At 42.2% G+C, this 22200-nt stretch overlaps 1 protein-coding gene across 3 annotated transcripts in view; it reads left to right on the top strand.

The window, feature by feature from the left end:
• CAST (calpastatin) overlaps positions 1-22200 on the top strand; it is a 303324-nt gene that overhangs the window by 35735 nt on the left and 245389 nt on the right. For 2 of the 3 annotated variants that reach the window (XM_029572924.1, XM_029572935.1), the window contains exon 2: positions 11288-11344. The exons of the other annotated variant lie outside the window; for it this stretch is intronic. In XM_029572924.1, the coding sequence (XP_029428784.1) occupies positions 11288-11344 (57 nt within the window). The remainder of the gene's footprint in view (positions 1-11287; positions 11345-22200) is intronic. 3 annotated transcript variants of the gene reach the window in all.

The raw sequence follows: 22200 nt of genomic DNA, 5'->3' as shown, positions 1-22200 counted from the left end.
TCTTCAAGTATTGGGAGAATTTCTTTCTTAAATGAAGATTAGGCTGCTTATTGAAGCTTGCTAAAGCAACACAAAGGAAACAATTTTTGTTAGGCTGCATAATCTTCCATTGATTGCCTCCCTTTTTTTCTAAAATTTTCTTGTAAATGTTAAACAGGCATCAGAATGGCTCATATTTTTTTCTTTTTTTTAAACACTCTGACCTATTTTAAAGAGAGAAAAGTGTACAGGATGAGCAGTAGTTATCAGGAACCCAAATAATGGAGCATAGCCTGATTTTTATTGAGCATAAATGAGGCATTTGGAAGCCAACCTAACTGAGATGCAAAATACATTGACTTCATTTAAAAATAAGTAAAAAAGCACGAGGCTCATTTATTGATATGCTAATCCCACCCCACTACAGAAAAACATGAAGGAAGCACATGACAGATGCTTATCCACACTTTAATTACAATCTATCTCATTCTGGATATTCTCCTGAACATTTATTCAACCCAGCTCCATAAGGTGTAATGGGGCAATAGGCAACACTCAAACACAGATAAGGCATGTTTACAGTGCCCCCCTCAAACGGGCAATTCCATATCCAGCTAGATAACATGAATTACATCTGAGCTCAGTTTACCACTCCCGTTTGCCTCGCACTCAACCAGTTTCTAACCCAGTCAGTCCCTTTAGGGCCCACATCAAGGGCACTCAATTTATTTATAAGTCACCTGTGTGGAACCAGGTCAAAGGCCTTATTGAAACTCACGTACACAACATTTTGCGCTCTCCCTGATCCAACTCTTCAATCACTTAATCGAAGAAATTGATCAGATTCATCTCTCTCTCTCTCTCTCTCTCTCTCTCTCTCTAGATATATAGATATATATCTATCGCCTTTTCTATAAAATTAAGATTAGTAGAGATCCCAGTGGGGCCCCACATTTGTCTACTTCTGCAGAATACACACACGAAAAGGAAAAGATAGTCCGATTTAAACATTTAAAACTGGAATTATATGCTGTGCCAAATAGCCAATGTCTTCGGCTTTAGCACTAAATGTATAATCATATATCAGTAAAAATGTATTTTAATTATTTATGGCAAGCTGCAGAATTAGTTTTAACTTGCAAAATAGTTTTTCAACATAATTCATAATTGTTGCTTCACCAAATAATTCCAACTGAATTGATACCAGAATACTTGAAATTGCATAATGTAATACAAAACGTAGCTCATAGCAGTTCTGAAGATACACAAAATGATGCTTGAGATTTTGTGAAGCTGGAAGCTGAAGGTTCTGTTGTCAGGAGCTCGACCTTGACTGTGTTTCAATGGCAAATCTTTTGCGTCAGGGACAAGTTGGAAACTACAAAAAAACTCAAAACAGTCAAAAGAGTGTCAAGATACCAGCACAACTTACAGCTTATACAACAACTTTATCGTTTCAACATGGTGTCCAAACTTTAAAAAAAACTTTAAAATAGAAATGGTAGATGAGAACTAGAAGGCCTACCTAATCTGCCCAGTTTCCTGATGCAATGCTGTAGACCAGGTGATACCAAAATATTTTTGAAAACTTGGGTGCCAGCCAAAACTTTTTTAGGCATTTGGAAACATTTTATTTTTGTTTTGCCCCCCCCCCCCTTTTTTTTTGGCTGTTTTGCTCTTTATTTTTGTCTTCTCTTTTTTTCTGCTTTTGCTTCTATTCTTTTATTTACTTTGCTTTCCCTTTCTCTCTCCCCCTCTTCTCCCCTAGAGACCCTTCTGCCCTCATTCCAGGCATTCTCCTCTGTTGCCCAACAGTAGGATCTTACTGGCGAGAACCCCCTGCCACTTCACTGCTGCTGCAATGCCCACTCCATGGCCCAAGCCCCTTCTATCAGGTTCTAGCCCCTGAATTTTAGGTGCTTGGGCAAACTGGTGCCCAGGATTTTTCCAGCCCTGCCATAAACTCCAGTTGATCTGTCTTTCCTTTCCCTTCTTTACATTAGGGATCCACTGTGCTTATTCCATGTTAGCTTGGATTCTATTATTTTTACCACCTACTAGAGGGCTGTTTTCATGCATCCATCATCCTTTCCATGAGCACATATTTTCTTCTTGAGTCTCCCTCCTTTGAGCAACATACTTATTATTATTCTAGAACTTCATTTCCACTAAAAAAACCATTTGAATCTTGTGTGCTATTTATACCTTTTTGAGGTTTTTGAATGCCTGTCTTGTATCCTTGGTCTCTTCTCTGATCTAGGATATACATGTTTAGGTTCTTGGGTCTCCATTTCATAGGGCGTTTGGTGCAGACTCTGCATCATTTTGGTAGCCCTTCTTTGGATCATTTTTACTCTGTCTATATCTCTCCCTCTTCTGGTGTACTAACATGCATCGTATATGGGCATTAGTGCCCCTACTAATGTGTGTGTGTGTGTGATATCTCTTTGGGGCCTATATATATTAACAGGGATATAGGTCTCCAATATATGCAAACTTATCCCAGTCCTATCCATTGTGGATATCCTGTAAACCAGACTGGCATGGGGATACTCCAAGTCTAACTTGAAAAATGCTGATTGACAACTCTCTTGTTAAGTTTTGAAAGCAGACACCACCAGCAGGGTGTAGTGCAACCTATAATTTACTTGTATATTCAAGCAACATCATCCTTTGCTCATTTTACCCTGATCTGATGAAGTAGTATTAGCTCTGTGTGGCCCAGGTGCTAAATTCTGGTCCATATGCACGCTTTCCCCAATACTCACTTAGCCTTTACCATTATTGTCATGGATGGATGACTGTGAAGGATAGGATGGTATTTGTTTGCCTTTAAGTTGTGTGGTGTTGGGGTTGACCTGCAGAGCAGGAGTTCTCAACCTGGTCCTCAGAGCCTACTTCGCCAGTCAGGTTTCCAAGTTATCCCCAATGAATATGCATGAGAGAGAGATAATGCACTCCCTCCATATAATGGAGGGAGTGCATGCAAATCCATCTCATGTATATTCATTGTGGATATCGTGAAAACCTGATTGGCCAGGTATGTCCTGAGGACTGGGTTGAGAATCCCTGCTCTAGAGGGATCTTAGCCCTGTGTATAAAAGTGAGTTTCTGAATGGAGGAGGAGATTCTTGGGAGCATTAGTGTAGTTTAGAGTTGGCTTTCAGAGGGTCAGGATTATAAGAATATCATTAAGGTCTGCTGGTTCTTCATGTACATCAAGGTCTTTCTTTTATTATGGATGCGGATGGGCCAAAGAATTACTCCTATGTGCTAAGCCCTATTAGCTTATTTCAAAGCACTAGGAAAAAGGATATACTTTTTATGTATTTTTTTTTTTTGAGCAACTGAACTTCTAATAGCTGGGTAGCTATAAGGGCTTGGGATTGTTTTATCCAAGACTGATGTTCTGCAGTAGGATCCAGTGGCTCATTCTGTTTTGTGATTGCTACCAAGTTTTTACTGCTGGTACCCTCATGAGATCAAATAGTTACAAGCTGCAGTTCTGCTGTACCGTGTGAGACTAGCTTTGTTAATTCCAGGGCATGGGTTTGACAAAGAGGCATTCTGAATTGAAGGGTCGAAGGAGGCATGTTGAGGCTCTATGGTGGGGAAAACGCTTTATTTTATGTGCCCTTAGCAGGGGTTACATATAGAAAGGTAGTTACTAATGTATTAAGTCAGTCTAATAGAAATGCAATAAACAAGTTGTAGTAGATACATCAGCCCCCCCAATAAGGGCAACAAAGTGAGCCTAGCCTAGTGCACAAGTTTTACACGTGTTTTGGATGCACTAGACTAGCACCCAATGCAATAAGGAGATTAGCATGCCCAAACAACTGCTTAGCCGACAACACTCATCACATGTAAATTCCAAGTAGATGAGACTATTAGCTATTACCCCCCCGGCACCCAACGCGCCACTTGTTAATGCAGCAAACAGAACGCCAGCTCCGGGGCTGGAGTTAGGTCATTCCGTGAGTATGTATTTTTATTTATTTATTTAGATTTTTTTTTTTTTTAATATTCCACTTTTCACACTTTGTTAAGCACTTCAAAGCGGATTACATTCAGGTACTGTAGGTTTTTAGGACCAAGTTATTGCAAAAGTAAAGGAAATGAGAAGGACCAATGGTTTCCGTAAGTGGAAGCTGCGCTGCAACTTAAATAAAATTGGCACTTGTATTCCGAGGACTTTTCATGATGATCTCCTTACATACTTCTCTTCCACCTCTTATATCTCCCACATCACGTGCTTCTCTCCCATATGCCTGCATCACCCATATCTCTTCCACCTCCTATAATTCCCGCATCTCCAGAATGTCTCCCCAATGTCAGCTGCATATCTCCCTCATCAGCCATTTCTTTTCCTGTAGTATGCAGAGATCATCTGATTTTTCTGACCCCCCTTCCCTCCCTTGGCAGGGGTTGAGTTTGTGACAGAGCAGCAGTCAGCCCTTTTCCTGTGCACTTTTGCTTTCAGCTCGTGTACTCCTGTGTATAACCTGCTTCATCTGTCTGTGCACGGAGGGGGAGCTACATTGTAAGATTAGAATTTGTATGAAAATGTTGGCTTTATATTGCATTTGGATGTATTTGCTGAATTATTGTAAATCATATTGTTGTGCCCTGCTAGGATTATTTTTTACGATGCACAGCCTTGTCTCCTGAGCGCTTGATGCATTTGAGCAGTAGGGATGTGCAATTTTTCCCTAGCATGTCCTTTTTAACGCAGCGGTTCGTTTTGATAGTGCATCGAGTGCCCTGGAGAAGTTGCTGTGCATGCATAAAGAAAACAAGCACTCGATATGAGCGTTTTTAATGCGTGTCTTATTACATCGGCCTGTGTTTGTAGTTCCATAAACACAGAATGGGAAAAAGATTGTTTTTGAGTATGGACCTTAATAGCAACATAATATTTTGGTAGTCATAGCTGGATAGAATGTTGCTTCTGCTCCAATGGAGCAGTAAGCAACAAAACAAAAATAACAAAAGACAGGAGAAGAAATAGTATAGGGGAAGAGGGAGGGAGTATGGGTAGGGAACTCTGGGAGGCCCTATTGCGTCGCTGTGTGTAATCTTATAAAATAGCCCCCCCGTGCCACACATACATGCGTGCAGCCATGGCGCACGCATGTTATAAAATTGGCACAGCCATGTGTGCGCGCTGGAAAGCGCTAGCACATGGATGCGCGCACGCCCCTATTAAAATCAATCACTAAGGGTAGATTTTAAAAGGTGCATGCCTTTTGAAGGGCAACGGGCTGTATATCACCAGTTATCATTTGTGCCGCAATGGAATTAGGACACTTTATTTAGATGTTTTTTATATACCATCGTTCCATAAGCAGATCACAACTGTTTACAGTAGCAGCATTCATATTCATGGTCTCCGATCATATACTTTGTGTCCACATTCAATTTCTAATTCAACACCACAGCAAGTACATATTCTAGTTCATAGGATATCAAAGTAGCTACTATATAATTTAGCTCATATTGATACTTTTCTAGTTCAACACAACAGTAAATACAAATTCTAATTCTTTTAGCAATAGCATTTATATCATTCTTTATATATTGCTTGCTTATCTAGCATTGACTCTGGTACTGTCATTGCAATTATCAGCATATTGGCAATTTACGATAGATTGTATGCCCTTCTGAAGAGCCATGTTTTCAATTCATGCTTGACATTCTTTCTTTCTGTTATCTGGTGTAGTGGATCTGAAAGTGAGTTTCACAGCTTGGGGCCTGCTGTTGAAAACATTCAGTCTCTTATTTGCGTTAGGTGTGTGTTCCGAGTGGAAGGTACCATTAGAAGTCCTTTGTTTTGTAATCTTAGGTCTCTTTGGTGTGTAGGGTTGAAGTGTCACTCCTAATAAGCATGGATCTTTATTGTTGATGATATGGAAAATTAGGGATAACACTTTGTGATGAATTCTGGATTGTACAGGAAGCCAGTGTAGATTAATCAGCGAGGGAGTGATGTGTTCAAATTTCCTTGTCCTCATTAAGAGCCTTGCAGATGCAATTTGAAATAACTGTAGTGGTTTTATTACACTTGAGGGGAGACCTAGTAAAAGTGAGTTGCAGTAGTCTAAGTTTGAGATATAAGTGTTTGTAATACAGTGCGGAAGTCTTGTATTGTTAATGGAGGTTTTAGTCAATGTAATATTCTCAGTTTGGAGTATCCTGTTTTAATTAACTTGTTTATATGCTTTTTCATAGTGAAGTTGTCTATCTGAATTCCTAGGTCTTGTACTTCATCTGATGGAGTAATAATATTGGTAATTCCTAGGTTTAGGGTTGGTGGTTTGATAATCTTGTTATCTCTCCACAGCCAAACAATTTCGGGTTTTTTTTTTGGGGGGGGGGAGTTAGAGTTAGTTTCATTTGAGAGAGTTTTTGTTGAATGGTCTTCATGTATGTTGACAGAGACTCTGTTGTTTTTCCGAATGTTTTGTCAAAAGGGATGTAGAATTGTATGTCGTCTGCATATAGGAAGTAATTCATTCCTAGATTTGCTAGTAATGTGCAAATAGATAAATCTAAATGAACATCCTTTGTCTTTTGACTGAATTAAGAGTTGACAAAGAAGTGGGACGTGATACCTTTTTATTGGACTAACAGTACATCTGTGACTGGCTTTCAAGAGTTATCTGCTGTTAGTCAGTGAAGAAACTGCACAGTTACATTGGGTGTAAGTAGTACAGAGTCATCTAGGGCTTAAACTGCCTGCATATGCCATTACAGCTCAGTAAAGGGAGGGGGCAATGACAGTAAAATTTTACATTTGAAAGAGCCTAATGAATGAGAGAGAGAATGGCCTGATTTGTTCCTAGTGTTTTGTTTCAACATGCTTGCTATCCTAATTTCAAATGCTTTCCCTCTTGCAAAATCCTACATTTCCTTTCAAGTAGGCTGATCCTGAGGTTAAGGGAGTGGTGCTCTTCCTTTTTGAGAGGTGTTCAGCTGCTGTGCTGCCAATCTGTTTTGTTTCTGTGTAATGTTTGTCCATGATGATGATTAATTCCTGTCCTTATTTTTTTTGTATTGTTTTCTCAATGTAGCATACTGTAGGAAATGCTCTTTTGATAATCTCATCACCTCTATCAAATCCCACCTGCCCTCGCCCTTCTCTTTGCTAAACTGTAATGGCAAATACAGACAGCCTAAGACTTAAGATGACTTTGTACTATTTACACTCAGTATAACTGTGCTGTTTCTTCACCGACATAATGAAGAGGAGAACGCTCACAAGTTAGTTGCATATCTAATAAGTTAGTCCAAGAAAAATTTATCTTCATCTTTGTTTGACCCTTAATTCTACAGATCTAACACAGTAATCACAATTCTTTTTACAGAGAAATACTCTAGCCATTGTAGAAAAGAAAGCAAAGCATGGTACAAAGCCATACAAATAGGGTTGTTTTTTTATATTTTTTATAGCAAAGTATCAGTAATGAAAGGACCAAATTTGATGGCAAAATGTGACTGCATAGTCTTTCAGATGTGACATCTCCCTTCCCCAAAGCCATGAGCAGGCCGTATACAGAGCGAGACTGGAGCGTTCTAACTGGAGTAAAGGCAAGATATCTTCTGCCTGCGTTGGACACCTTCCCTCCGGGTTGGGCCCTGAGGTGCCGGTGGCTGGCAGGACTTGGAGAGGAGCAACTGGAAACACAAGGCACACAGTAAGATACAAAGGCACCCACAGAAACAGAGCATGAGCACTGTAGGAAATGCTGCAGACACAAAGCAATTTACAACCAAACAGGAACATGAAAAAAAAAAAAAAGGACCAAGCTCTGGCAAAGTGCAGACTGTAAGCCTGAAATATAACACTGTCAAAACAGGAATAAGAGAGCCACCAACAGGAATTGTGGGCAACCAAGCTGGGAGGACTAACCAGAGTGTACAAGAGGCTCACCAAGTCCCCTCTACTGACAGGTGCCAAGAACTGCCCAAAAGGACTCTGATTACCTTCCTCTGAAAGGCAGACTCCAGATGCTGTCTAAGGAACTCAGAGATCCCAGACCCATCTCAGGGAGGCAGCCCCACATAGAGATGGGGTCAGAATCAAGCCCAGAAATGGCTTGCCTGAAATTGGGGAATCTGCAGTTATATTCTCTAGAACAGTTGCCGTTGGGACAGCTGGAACTGGACCTGGACTCACTAACATGATATGAGCAAGAAATGAAATGGAAGAGATGACTGTAACCAGACCCTGCCATGGGGGATCTGGAGTCATTGAGACTAGTGGAATTGGGCTCTCCGGTATTGGAGCTGGAGTTGCTGGAACAAGTGAACCCAGTTCCTCTGGTGCAGGAACTGGAATCATTGAGAGAAACGAAACCACAACCAGAGTCACCAGAACAACTGGAATTATATCTTCTGGTACAGGATCTGGAGTTGCTGAAACAACTGAAAACCAGGCTTCTCTGGTGTAGGATCTGGAGTGCCTGAGGAAACTAGTATGGACTCTTTGGTGCAGGAACTGGAGTTGCAGAGACAGCAGGAGCCAGAGCTGGATTTACTGGAATTAGAACTGGAGCTGCTGGAATTTGAGAAGCTAGACATGGAATTGAAACAGCTGGAACAGAGAGGAGATGCTGAAACTAATGGAGCCAGTTTCACTGGTTGCAGGTATTAGAGTTGGACTAAATCGACATAGATGGGTGGCCACTTTAGTGAATGTAAATGATATAGGGAGAGACAATTTTTGTAACTGCAAAACTGAGTTGTTTGTTTTCTTTTGTTGCTGGCACTACTTTTACAGAACTTCTCCTATTTGGATTAGATTGCTTGCAAACCACACAAACAGTAACTGTATTATTCTTAAAGCAGACATCACAGGTGCACACTCCTGGTTTCTTGCTAAACTGCAATCCAAAGCTTTCAGTAATGAAAGAATTCTTACTATTCTGACTTTTTTTTTTTTTTTTTTTTGAAGTAGCAAAACTTTGACAAGACTAATAGGACAGGCAAGGGTGAAAGTCAGTAAAAATCCAGCCAAGCTCTATGGAGTCTATTTCGCCAAAGCATGATGTAGTGACGTATTCTGCTGGAGGTGTGACTCCAAAACCAAGAGCAGGCAGTTAAGGGCAGGACATCTGCCTGAAATGGCTGCTTTCCCCTTGGGTTGAGCAATCAGGTGCTGGCAGCTGGCAGGACTTGTAGAGGAACAACAGGAAACAGAAGGCACACACTAAGACCATGAAGAACCCAAACCTGGTGATTTTAAAGGCACCCATAAAAGCAAGGAAAGATCATTGCAGGAAATCTTGGAGATACAAAGGTACCCACAGAAACAGTGTAGAATCACTGCAAGAGGACTGGATACTCAAAACAAGCTAGAAGTAAACGGGAACATGAAACACAAGGATTAGGCTCTGGCAAAGTACACACTGAATCTGGAAAATAACTGTGTCCAATAGGAACAAAATGGCTGCCAGTAGAAAGTGTGGGCCCTCGAGCTGGAACAACTAACCAGACTATCCAAGAAGCTCATAGAGGCCATGTGCTGGTGGGAGGCAAGAACTGCCCAACAAAGCCTCATATAAAATCACACAGCTTTTAATGCAGGATGAAGAACACTAATATACAAGTTGTTATGTCTATTTTTAAAGAGAGAGGAAAGATGGGCAAGAGTTTAAAAAAAACAAACACACAAAAACCCCCCAAACAAACAAAACAACTTTTGGCAAGCGCGAAATGTCTGTATATCATTATTCATAGTCTTTCCAGATGGTTTAGTATGTGTGAGTAAAGAGTTGTTTTGACATGGGACCTGCATTTATTAATAGTATGCTTTTTTTGTTGTCTACAAGATTTTCTTCTTCCTAAATATTGTAATTCAGCAACATGCTCTAGCTCTGACAGGAGAATATAGAAAGATTAATAAAATAGACATCTGTTTTGCAAAGTTCTGGAACCATATAAATGGTTGATTTATCTATCTGGTACAAAACCCAGAAGTATTGAAACCCCTTTGTATGAAAACCAATATAATCCTACAGTAGTAGAGGCCATAGAAAAGAGGGTCCTTTTTGGGAGTAGTTAGTTGGGTGGTTACATTGTTGCAAGTATTTTAGAATATTATGTATGTGGGTATAGTGTGTGTGTATATGTATGTGAAGTGCGCTTGTGATTTTTTTAAAAAGTTGCATGAGAGCCAGGTGTGTTGGTGGGGTAACTGTGTATATTTGAGATATGTGGGATGCTTTAAAATTGATTCTTTGTAATTTAAATAAATGAAAAAGAAGGTATAGTGTTAAATTAAACAAAAATTGGAATTTCATATTTGCATATGTATACTTTATGGGGTAGATTTTCAAAGGGGTACGCGCACACCCCTTTGAAAACCCCCGAAAATCTACTCCAAACCCCCCCCCCCCCCCCCGTGCACGTCGAGCCTATTTTGCATAGGCTCGGCGGCGCGCGCAAGCCCTGGGAAGCACGTAAGTCCCGGGGCTTGCATGGAGGGGCGTGTCGGGAGTGATGCGGCATTTCGGGGGCGTGTCGGGAGTGACGCGGCGTTTTGGAGGCGTCTGGGGGCGTGGTTCTGGCCAGGGGGCGTGACCGGCCCCCGGACCAGCCCCTGGACCGGAACATGGAGCGTGGCAGCCGGCCTGGCGCGTGCAAAGCTACGCCTGCTTCGAGCAGGCGTAACTTTCATGATAGAGGTAGGGGGGAGGTTTAGACAGGGCCGGGGGGGGGGGGGGGGTTAGGTAGGGGAAGGTGGGGGAAGGGCGAAGGAAAGTTCCCTCCGAGGCCGCTCTGATTTCGGAGCGGCCTCGGAGGGAATGGAGGCAGGCTGTGCGGCTCGGCGTGCGCAGGCTGCTGATTTTGGGCAGCCTTGCGCGCGCCGACCCCGGATTTTAATGGATACGCGCGGCTACGCGCGTATCTATTGAAATCCTGCGTACTCTTGTACGCGCCTGGTGTGCGAACAAAAGTACGCGTGTGCGCAGATTTATAAAATCTGCCCCAGCATGTTTCAATATTTGCAAAATAATTAATAAACATTACATAAAAAATTAAATATTTTAATTTATATATATTGTTATATACACTCATAGAATCAAGGTGATGGCTGGAGTAATCAAAAATAAATCCAATAGGTTCAGTTGTCTTCATATTTACTTACCACAGGCTATATAATATAATCCAGAAGAGATAAAAAGAAGTATGATTCTTTTTTAATCAGCTATAACCATGAAAAACCTGTTACTTCTCAAATAAGATTTAATTCATTTTATATCCACTGATGATAAAAATTATTCTATTTTGTTTTTCTTTTAAGCATGGAGATAAAAAGTCCTCCAAACCAGTGGAGAAGAAAGAAACTGAAGTAACAGAAGTAAGTATACATTTTGCATACAAATAAGCTTGGATTATGTTTAGCAACATAGTTTTGTGACTAATACATTTCATACTTAATGAAAAGCCAGGTAACAGTAACTAGAAGCAAGATACTGGAGTTTAGAAACTATTTAGTTTTACAGTGGTGGTGGTTTTTGTTTATGTGCTTTTTTTATGCCTTTGTATACTCTTGAACTGTTAGCCTAGTAGGAACCTGCCCTCCAGATTCTTCGCTGCTTTTTAATAAAGGGAAGGGGGTCTGACAGTGAGGTACCAGAAGCTTTTATTTGTATCGGCCCACGTTTTCCCCCTCATTTTCTGGAACCCATCCTCTCTGCAGGATGCCCTTTGGAACTAGGAATGTGCATGCCCTGAACACACTCATCAGTACTGTTTGTTGTGGGATGATGGAGACTCTGGTCCTTCGGGGGCTGTGAATGCCTCTGGCAGTCCAGTGAGCAGCAGTCAGCTTCAGGAATCTAGTTCATATTTCCAGAATGGCCTAGTCATGATTTTTATAGTTGAAATAACATAACATGCAGTTGTGTCTCAGACGAATCTTTTGTTTATTTACACACTGTATGGCTGTAGAATCCATTATTTCTAAAACTCTATCACAAACTGAATGGAACAGACTGCTGTCTAGCTGGTTGTCATTTTTTGTGATTTTTCTGTATTGGTTTTTGTATAATCAGAACAAACAAGCATGTTTATCTTACTTGTACTTTCAATATCTTCAGTGATTGCTACTTTCTAGAAATGGCTAGATAAAGTCCCTAACAATTTTCAGAATCAGATTTCATACAAATATATGCAGTCTCTGTGAGCAATGCAGTATTGTATACATGTTGACAGTTGTTAGAGCTATTGGTATGCAGATCTGTATTACACTATTATCAATGTTCAACTCTGCATTAATGTCTTGCAGTTTTGGGTATCCAAGACAAAAAAAAAAAGCTGACTTCCTGGGTAAGAACAGTTTTGGGTTTTTTTTTTTGTTTTTTTTCCTAAAAACTAACTTTTCTAACTCACATGAACCTCTTTCTTGATATTTTATACCTCTGATATAAAAATAAACAGCCTTCTATCAACTCCATTGTCTACATCACCAGAATCTAGAATCTTCCTCTACTGAAATGCTCACTCACAGAGGCTTCTGTGTCTTCCAACCTGACTACAGCTATTCTTTTCTCAATGGCTTCCATAAGCTGAAAATGCTGCCATTCAGCTAGTAATTACACTACAAAAAAAAATAAAAAATGTCATATCCGTGGATAATGCACATGGTTCTCTTTCTCTTTCAGTATCTAGATAAAGAGGTGTGGCTCTTTGTTAGTCCATTTGACCTGATGAAGGGGGACATAACTGTTAGAAGCCAGTCGCAAATAAAACTGCCCAAGTAGGCTTCAAAAGACTGTTCCCTCTAAACTGTGCGCATGTGCAAGCACACAGAGGTCGTGACCTCTGCACACACGGCAAAAGAGGGTGCACTGGAGAAGTGAGGTAAAAAAATCAAAGGCATGGGTGGGAGCATCAGTCACACAGATAGAGGCAAGCTATTTCAGTGGCGGAGAAAGAGTATTGAGGTAGAAGGATGGAGTATTGAGGAACTGAAAAAATATTAGCTAAGAAAGGTATGTAGTTGCAATTCCATGGAGGATTTCATAATGTTCTCTTAAATTTTTGAAAGACACTGTGCACACACAAATGTGTTTTGGGCAACGTTTTATAAGCAAAGTTCAAATTTGTGCACTATGAACCAGTATAATGCAAACATCAGGATTTCTTGTGTGCACTATGTGTGGACAATGGAGGTAATAGAAGGCAGTTTTTATATCTGAGGTATAAAATATCAAGGAAGAGGTTCATGTGAAATAGAAAAGTTATTACTGTTCTTACCCAGGAAGTCAACTTCTTTTTTTGTCTTGGATAACCATAGCTGCAAGATATTAATTTTATTTATTTATTTCTTTTGTATACCGACATTCGATCGAGATATCACATCGGTTTCCAGGTAACAGATTGAATAGGGCGAGATCTGCCCTATTTTACATTGTAACAAGATAACAATTAATTAAACAATTGAAATAAAAAACTTTGTAATAGTTGAATACAAGTAAATGTGAATATAAATTTGTAGCATATAACCTATATACAATATATACAATATGACTTGGTTACGAAATAGATAGGGTGTCAGGGGATGGGGAAGGGAAGGAGTGGGAATGTGCAGAGTTAAGAGTTGATAATGGTATAGGCTGCTGAATAAAATGTAAGGGTTGTGTCAATGAAAGAGATGACGTGTTATAGTACAATTTTGTCTATAATAAATCTTGATAATGGCAACTAAGTAACCAAAGGGTAGAAGGGGATGATATGGATAGAAAAAAGCAAAGACCTAACAATAGAGCCCTGGTTGCCACATCTCAAAAAAGATATAAGTGCACTAGAGAAAGTACAGAGAAGTGTGACCAAAATGATAAAGGGGATGGAACAGCTCCCCTAGGAGGAAAGGCTAAGGAGGTTAGGGCTGTTCAGCTTGGAGAAGAAATGGCTGAGTGAGGATATGATAGAGGTATATAAAATCATGAAAGGATGTGAATCTCTTATTAACTTTTACGGATATTATAAGGGGGCATCCATGAAGTTAGCAAGTAGGTCATTTAAAACAAATCGGAGAAAATTCTTTTTCATTCAACACTTAATTAATCTCTGGAATTTATTGCCACAGGATGTGGTTACGGCAGTTAATATAGCTGGGTTTAAAAAAAAGTTTGGATAAGTTCCTAGAGCAGAAGTCCATAAACTGCTATTAATCAATCAATAAGAATTAGTAGCTTGGGATCTATTAATTTAATGTTTGTGTACTTGCCAGGTACTTATGACTTGGTAGGCCACTGTTGGACACAAGATACTGGGCTTGATGGACCCTTGATCTGACCCAGTAATGCAAATCTTACGTTCTAAGGAATAGTGTTTGACCCAACCATAGAAAAAGTTGTTAGAATCTGGATCTGAAGGTGATCTCTGAGAGTATGTTGTCATTGGTATCAGCAATAACACTTTGATCCAGGAGGATTAGGAGAAACCTTAATTTGCAATGAACAAAAGAACATTGACTACACAGAAGAAAAACATTCTAGTCTTGTGATCTCAAATCCAGATAGAAAGAGGTCCAGGGTGTGATGGTAGGAGAAGCAACTGAATGTGAGAAAGTCACTTGCCCATGGGATTTTGAAAAGTGACATTTATTTATGATTTAATTCTAATTGGTGAATGCATTGCTTAAAGATACTTATCCTAGGACAACAGGATGGGTGACAGTGGATGGAGCCCAGCCCGGACCTTTGATCTCAAAGATTCTAGAGCTTTCAAACGTGCCCTACTGAGCATGTGCAGCTGTAGTTATCACCCTGTTCCCTAGGCAGAGTCCCTCAGTCCATGATATAGCTAATACATGGAAAAAATTCCCAGGGGAGGTGGGTGGGTTTCATGAGGACTGGCACCTTGCTGTCCTTGGAGAATACCTGTTACGAATAAACAAATCTGCTTTCTCCAAGGACAAGCAGAATGGCAATCCTCAGACATGGGTGATACCCAAGCTGTAGGCTGCCAGCACAGGACATAGCAGGGACCCTCATAGTACTGAAAGCACAACTTTTCTTCAAAAACAGGTCTAGGCGAGAAAAGAGTTGGGCTCTACAAAAAGAAAACCATAGGACAGACTGAGACACAAATACCCGGTATGTAGCAGAGGTGCCTAAAGCTGGAGTGTGATGTGAAGTCCAGTGAGAAGCATACTTTGCCTCATGGGACTATTACAGTCAAGGTTTTGGATCAGCGAACCCTGACAAGCAAAGTAGGTCTAGTTCCTTCTGGATAGAGGAAAAGGCCTAGAGAATCAACCAAGAGAAGAACTCTTGGACGAAGACAGCACAGTTTCCTTCGGTGTCCCAAGACCACCAAAAAACAAGCTCTGGCCAGAAAGCCCTCCAGAAAAAAAAACTGTGGTCCACTAGCATCTGAAGGACTGAATGCATTTGCAGAAGTGCACGCAATGATGCTGATAGACCCTGAGCAGAAAAGCCCAAGCAACACTTGGAAGAAGAAGCAGCAATAATGGCCAGGTCTGTGGCAGACCTTACCTGCCAAAGTATCAGATAGATCTGACCACCCAGGACAGATATCCAAGAGTGTCAGGGGATGAAAAGCAATCTCTGAAACAGGATCACTGGCCCAAAACCACTGAGTACGGAATTAAGCTAGACCTCTGAAGCTCACCCATGCTCCACCCTGTCAAGGGTACGCCTATCCATCCTGTCCACTGGGAGACACTTTGGTCAACCCAATGAAGTATGAAAAACTAAAAGCAGAACTGGCCAGAACCAAGTGAAAAAAAAACAGGGAAAAGTGGCATAGCGTTCTCTACAGGTATACCTAAGATATAACATGAATGCCATAGCTTCTCTCCTCCCTCTCCCCCCCCTCCCCGACAACATTCCAACTGGATGTTGGAAGGAGCGAAAAACGCAAGGAGGCAGACCCCAGGGCTGCAGGGATAAGATAAAGCTGATAGGCTGTAATTATTAACCCCAACCAAAGAGCTCAGGACTAATTCCAGTAGGGAGTTACACTGAGGTAGATCTCTCAGCATGCTAGGAACAGCCAAAAATGAGAGCGAATCTCCTGGAGAAGTAATCCCGAAACTCTCCACCAAGAGAGAGAAAGCAGGGATGCTGCAAGTGCAAACCCCTTTAAAAATGGATTTCTTTACCAATCTGGCAAACTGAAAGGTGTAAGGCTGTTGGGTAGTCTCCCAACAGCCTGGCCTAGGTATCAGTATTCAAGGCCATGATTAAGTATACTTTCTCCAAGGAATCATGTGGTCCAGTAAGTGGAACAATGATTGCATGAACAAGGACCTCCCTGCCCGTAGACAGGGGTAACCCTAAAAGGGGGGAGGTATAACTTGCAAGCCACTGCAACAAAAGTGTAGCACCTTTGAGGAGGCCCTCATCCCCTAACTCATGCTGCTATGATATAGTGAGAGGTTGAAAGGCATGCCTGCAAGTTGGGATGCAAATAGACTAGAATGCTCCTCACTGAAGTAGGGTCCCGCATGCAAGAATGACTGGTGAGAGTGGTCATCTGCGAAAACTGCACATTGTGCTCTTCGGCTATCAAAGAGTGACTCCCTCATGTGAGAAACTTCTAATCCTCACTGGGGAGTTATGCAGAAGGGGAGACCCCAGGATACAATGGGGAGACCAAATCTGGAATAACTCCCTTGCGAAAAAGACCTGCTGTGCCTTAGGATGTCATAGGAAAGAGCGTTAATGCCTGACCTGCTCTCAGATCCTGCAGGAAACTGATAGTGACCGCAACTCAGAGGTAGTGAAATCCCTTTCTTGGGAAACAGAACGAGGACCACCAGTTGTAGGGGTGGACAACCTGGCATCCAAGGGGAAACCCATAAGGGTTGCCTCTGGAAACCCAGTTGTATTTCTCCTTTCCAAAGTGACAAGAAAGCAATGGGAATCAGGGCCATTCCGATCCTGAAAAACCTTCCTATTCTCGAAGGGAGAGTGGGTTACTGTTATTGATCACGGAGTTCATAAGCGACCAAATCATCTGCAGGCGGCCACCCAGTCAAACGGGGTAAGCCATCACAGTAATCCACTGGCCAGCAAGAATGCTGCTGCCGACCCCTCAATGCCTGCAGGTCTTGGCCTGCAAGGAGATGCACTGATTCAAAAGAATTGAGGTTCCAGTTTGGCGATGGACCTGCAAGGGACAGAGCCCCAGAGATTCTTCCCCCCCCCCCCGCCAGGGGATTAAACATAAGCTAGCATGGGAAAGAAGAGGAATATGTCTCTCAACCTATGGGATGGAAAGAGTCCAGACACTACCCTCCTAGTATTCACACCCTTAGTGGTTTGACCAGGAGCACAGTCTACATCATTCTTGTGGCAGCAGTGCACAACCTGTTGTGCTTGCCATCAGGGAAACACACACGCACACTTACACTAGAGGGCAACTGGAAGAATAGCGCCCTCTGCTTTTAAAAGCATGATGACCAGTACTCGTGCAGTGGTACCCCATCCTGTGAATGGCGGCTCAATTATGCACCCCATTGCCTTGCTTATGGGTAGAATCCCATGGCACAGGAGTGAGCGAGCATTACCTTTTTAGTCTGTGGCTGTGAACTTCAAAAAAGCCATCCAAGAGTGTGTAATGGCACTCTCTTCACTAGTGTCCCATTGCACCCTAAGGTGCGAAACAGATGAGGAAACTGATACATTGATATGGCAATGGCGGTCCCACTATCTCTGGCATGGTTGTGCGTGGCACCAACAGTGCCTGATGTGCTTGGAGTAGTAGACGACTGCTGCCATATCTGTCCATGCATGATGCACTCCACTGTTGCATTAACTCCTAATGGAGTCAGCATGTACAGTGTGATAACAGCATCCCAAGTGCCATTGGGGTTTTGACTGTGGCAGTCCCTGGTGATGGGCAGCAATGCCCCTGTGGTACCCACGGTACCTGACAACTCTCCAAGAGACTGATTGCAGTCCCTGAATCGGGGTCGTGAATGGCTCACTGCCCTTCATGTCACATAACAGCAGAAGGGAAGCCCATAGTCACCAATGCCTGTGGTGCCCTGGGGCATCAGACCATGTCCACTAGTGCCCATAGTGGCAACAGCGCCCCTGGTGTCAATAGCACTCTCAGCGCTCACAAGCGATGGATCACATCTATGGCACAAATGATGCAGGGCCCAGGGCTCCAGCGCTTGAACGTGCCACAAGTGCTCAGCATGCCATGCTATCGATAACACCCCAGGTGCCTTCAGACATTGACAACTGGATGGCACCCATGGTGTCCACAGTGCCCAAAATGCTCTGATGACTTGCAAACTGCCGAAAATGTCCAAGGGTTAGCACAGATGGAGACTGGTGTCTGAAGGTGTTGATGGTTCGGCGGTACTGATGACTCACACAGTGCTTGACAGTGGAGGCTCTTGGCACCCATGCACCACCGGGTGCCCTGTGCCACTGACACATTGCATCAGTGCCCAAAGGAACTGATGATGACTGTTACCCCTCGGTTCAGCCATGCCTCCGAGGGTGTTGATGCTGCAGGCGAAAATGGCGTCCATGCCTAATGCTTATGGCTGATGTTAGCCTCAACAATAATTCCGGCACTTGGCAGCACCCAAGTTGCTTGAAACCCCATGGGGCCTCCGATACCCCAGGACGCCAGTGCCTTTGGCACTGTACGGCAGCTCAGGGTACCTGATGGCCTTATGCCATTGATGGCACACCTTGATGCCCCTTGGTGTCCCAGACACTGCAAAAGGGCCACACCTCCCAGTGCTCGATAACCTTGAGAGCACAGACCATGGTGCACCCTGGATGCTTCTGCGCTCCAGGATGCCTCAGGCTGATGGCAACCCCGAAACTCAACTGCGCTGCAGTCGCCCCAGGCCCAAAGCCCCTGTCAGCTGAGGGCTTCCATGGCACTTGATGACTCTCAGAAGTCGCAAAGGTTGACGGCCTCGAGGGCAACCAGGCACTCGAAGGAGATCCTGGTGGTGATTGGTGCTAAACATTAAGAGCAGCCACAAATGGTTTTGCTGGGAAACGCTGCCAATAACCTCAATGGTGCTCAAAGTCCTCGAGAGCGGCCACTCACATTGATAGCATAGAGGGGGCTCCGATGGTGTTGAGGGTGACCATGGCACTTAATGATATCCTGGTCCCTGATGTGGTCCAGATTGCAACACTCGAGTTGGTGTCACTGCATCGAGGTCCATGATGTTCAGGTTGATGCTGTTCCTCTGGTGCATCGAGAGCACAAGGCGCTCAATGGCATCTATGGCGCATGATGGTGTTTGCAGACATCTATGACACGAACGGGCTTCCGTCCTCAGCCAGGGTAATCAATGGTGTGCACAGCACTTGGCGGCACCCACGGTTGATAGCCCTTATGGCGTTGAGGGCGATCACGCACCTCAATGGCATTGAAGTTGCCCCCCACCTCGATGGCATCAAGGGTGACCATGGCATTCTGTGGCAGTCCTGGTCCCCCATGCAGTCCTAACATTGATGTGTCAGACCATCAGTTCACTGAAACACTGCTTGCCCAGGCTCCTGCTCACCTTCTCTCACAAGGAGACTGCACTGCCATGTTGTTGAGGGCCCCTGCCCATGGAGACTAATTTCTTAGAATGTGGGGAGGATGATCTCTCTTCCCCCCCCCCCCCCCCCCCCCAGGAATGGTGTGGTCCTCAATCCCTTCACTGTCTGAGCCTCCATTGATGCCAATTGATCAGTGAACCAACATAGAACTCAGGTAAGTCCCCAGGCTCAGTGGCCTACACTGATCACCCATGGACTGCATTCTGTCAGTCCTGACAGCACCAGACAAAGGCAAAAGAAAAAAGAGCAAGAAGAGGAGACAGAAACTAAACTGCAGATGCAGTATTTATTTATTAAGGAATTGGACTCTGTCAGACTGCACAGTGACTAAGGCCCGGGCTGGCAGAAAGTTGAAAGGAAGAGAGAAAATAAAAATAAAAACTACTGTAAGGAAAAGGAATAGAAAAACAGCTGCAGCTCCACAAAAAATCAAAACAAAAACTGTGAGGAGAGAGCAAAGCTGAATACCGTGACCACATGGTTCCATGGTAGAAAAGAGACTGAGGGACTCTGCCTAGTGGGCAGGGTAATAACTACAGCTGCACATGCTCAGTAGGGCATGTTTGAAAGCTCTAGAATCTTAGAGATCAAAGTTCTGGGCCGGGCTCCATCTGATGTCACCCATGTGTGAAGACTGCCATCCTGCTTGTCCTTGGAGAATATACAATAACTTATGTAGTTACATAAGCGATGGTTGAATATAAAAATAAGAATAGACACTGTTTCTTTTCTTTTTTTTAAATGAAACAATTTTTTGTATTACTGCATAACATTAAATGTATTTATCTTTCTGTTTTATATAAAATATTCTTATACTAATTGGTTCACAAATATAAAGATAGAGCCATCACATAGAGGGTTTATGAGGCTTTTTAAAATAGAATTCATGGTACTGATTAAAACATTACTATTGTATGCAATTATAGTTATAAAGAATTATATTTAAAAAATGTTACAAGATTGACTGTACTACTTCTTTTTGTGTAGTTACACAGAACTACTCTTTTTTTCTTTTTTTTTTTTATTAGGGACCTTTTTATTTTAGTTTTTATTTATTTTTTTCCTGGGAATTTCTTTAGAAAAATCCAAATATCTGTGGAAAAATGACTTTGTTATAACATACAGTAGAAAAGTCATTTTTCCATGCATCATTTTTTTTTTTTTTTTGTTAAACTGAAATTCCCAGCCAATTTTTTTTTTAAAACAAACCCCAAAACTGAAAACTGAGGTCACTATTTGTGAGCTATTTTTAACATAGTGTAAATAGTAACCTGATTTTCTAATTTAAATCAGCAGGTCAGTGTGCCAACTTCAAAACAAAAATAACTTGAAAATAGTGTTGTCACCTAGTAATAACATTCAGTCAGATGAGTTAGTTTTGCTCTTCATCAGCTACTTTAAAATTTATGATGTGAGGAACTCCTCAAATATTTTGGAATGAGTTAAAATGCTGGGGTGAGACATCTGTTTTGCTTACAATCTACAACCAGTTAAGCCACCCCAATTTATTTCTGGATATCTTCAAATTCTGGTACTCCTGGCTAGGCTTTGAGGCCCTCTAGCGATCATGAAAGCTAAACTACAGGACAACTGACCGTGACAGGGCTCAATTGGGACTGGGATATTAGGAGGGGAGATCAAAAGAAATTCTGAGAAAATATGGAAGTCATATTGCAGAAAACAAAATTTTAATCTAATAAATATTTGGACATTTGCCACTTGAACCCATATTCAGAGATGTTTTGGTTTTCAACTTTGCATCTCACAGTTCATGATCAAGTCTGGTTTTCAAGATAAAGAAGGGAGCATTAAGAACTGCAAATAAGGAGGAGGTGGTCAAGTTCTGACTTTCTGCGGGGTGTCATGTGGTGTTAGCACTGCTGATGGGCCATTGCACTGGTCCACGAAAGACCGTATTTATGGTATTAACTAGATCCAGCAGGACTTGTTTCAGGGCCGGGAGAAAAAAATGACAGGGCCTGTCTTCAAAACAGATTGCCATGTTTCTCCCTTGCGCAAAAGACCAAATTGCAAAAAAACCCGTTTTTTCTGCTTTCAAAATAGTCATGGGAGGGTGAGAGTCTTACTGAAGATACTTTTTGTTTATGTATGAATTTCTGATGATTTGATAATTCTGAGATGAATTTCTCAAGCCAAATCACAGATGAGTCACGAGAAGTCATCCCTAACCAGTTGAATTAGACAGTGCCAGTAAGGTAATACAAAAAAGTGCCCAGTTCTAGGCTTTCGGGGCTCTCATTTAGTCAGATTGAGGAGTTGGGGATTTTAGGATTATTGTTATCCTTTGCATAGCACATAATAAATGTACACAGCGCTGTATAGAGAAACACATAAGAGACTGTCCCTGCTTCTTGGGGGTTTATGAACTAGTGACAAAAACCAAATACGTTTTAAGTTAACAAAGAGGCTATGATTGGGGTAAAAAACTAACCTGGATGGAGTATAGGAGGGAATAATTGAGGACAAAAGCGTCAAGGATTGGGGCTTCTTAAGAGTTTAAGTAAGAGAGAGCAGTGGGATGGGCAGGTGTGATTTTATGTCCTTAACAAAAAAATACTTGTAAAACTACAACTGCAGAGCTCTGCCTACTACACCGTGCCTGTGGATAAGGTTGTTTTACTTATTAGGC

This window comes from Rhinatrema bivittatum, chromosome 1, assembly GCF_901001135.1.
Source record: "Rhinatrema bivittatum chromosome 1, aRhiBiv1.1, whole genome shotgun sequence".
In the NCBI taxonomy this organism is placed as follows: Eukaryota; Metazoa; Chordata; class Amphibia; order Gymnophiona; family Rhinatrematidae; genus Rhinatrema; species Rhinatrema bivittatum.
The sequence above is the reverse complement of the archived record's forward strand: the minus strand, read 5'-3'. Positions and strand labels throughout refer to the sequence as shown.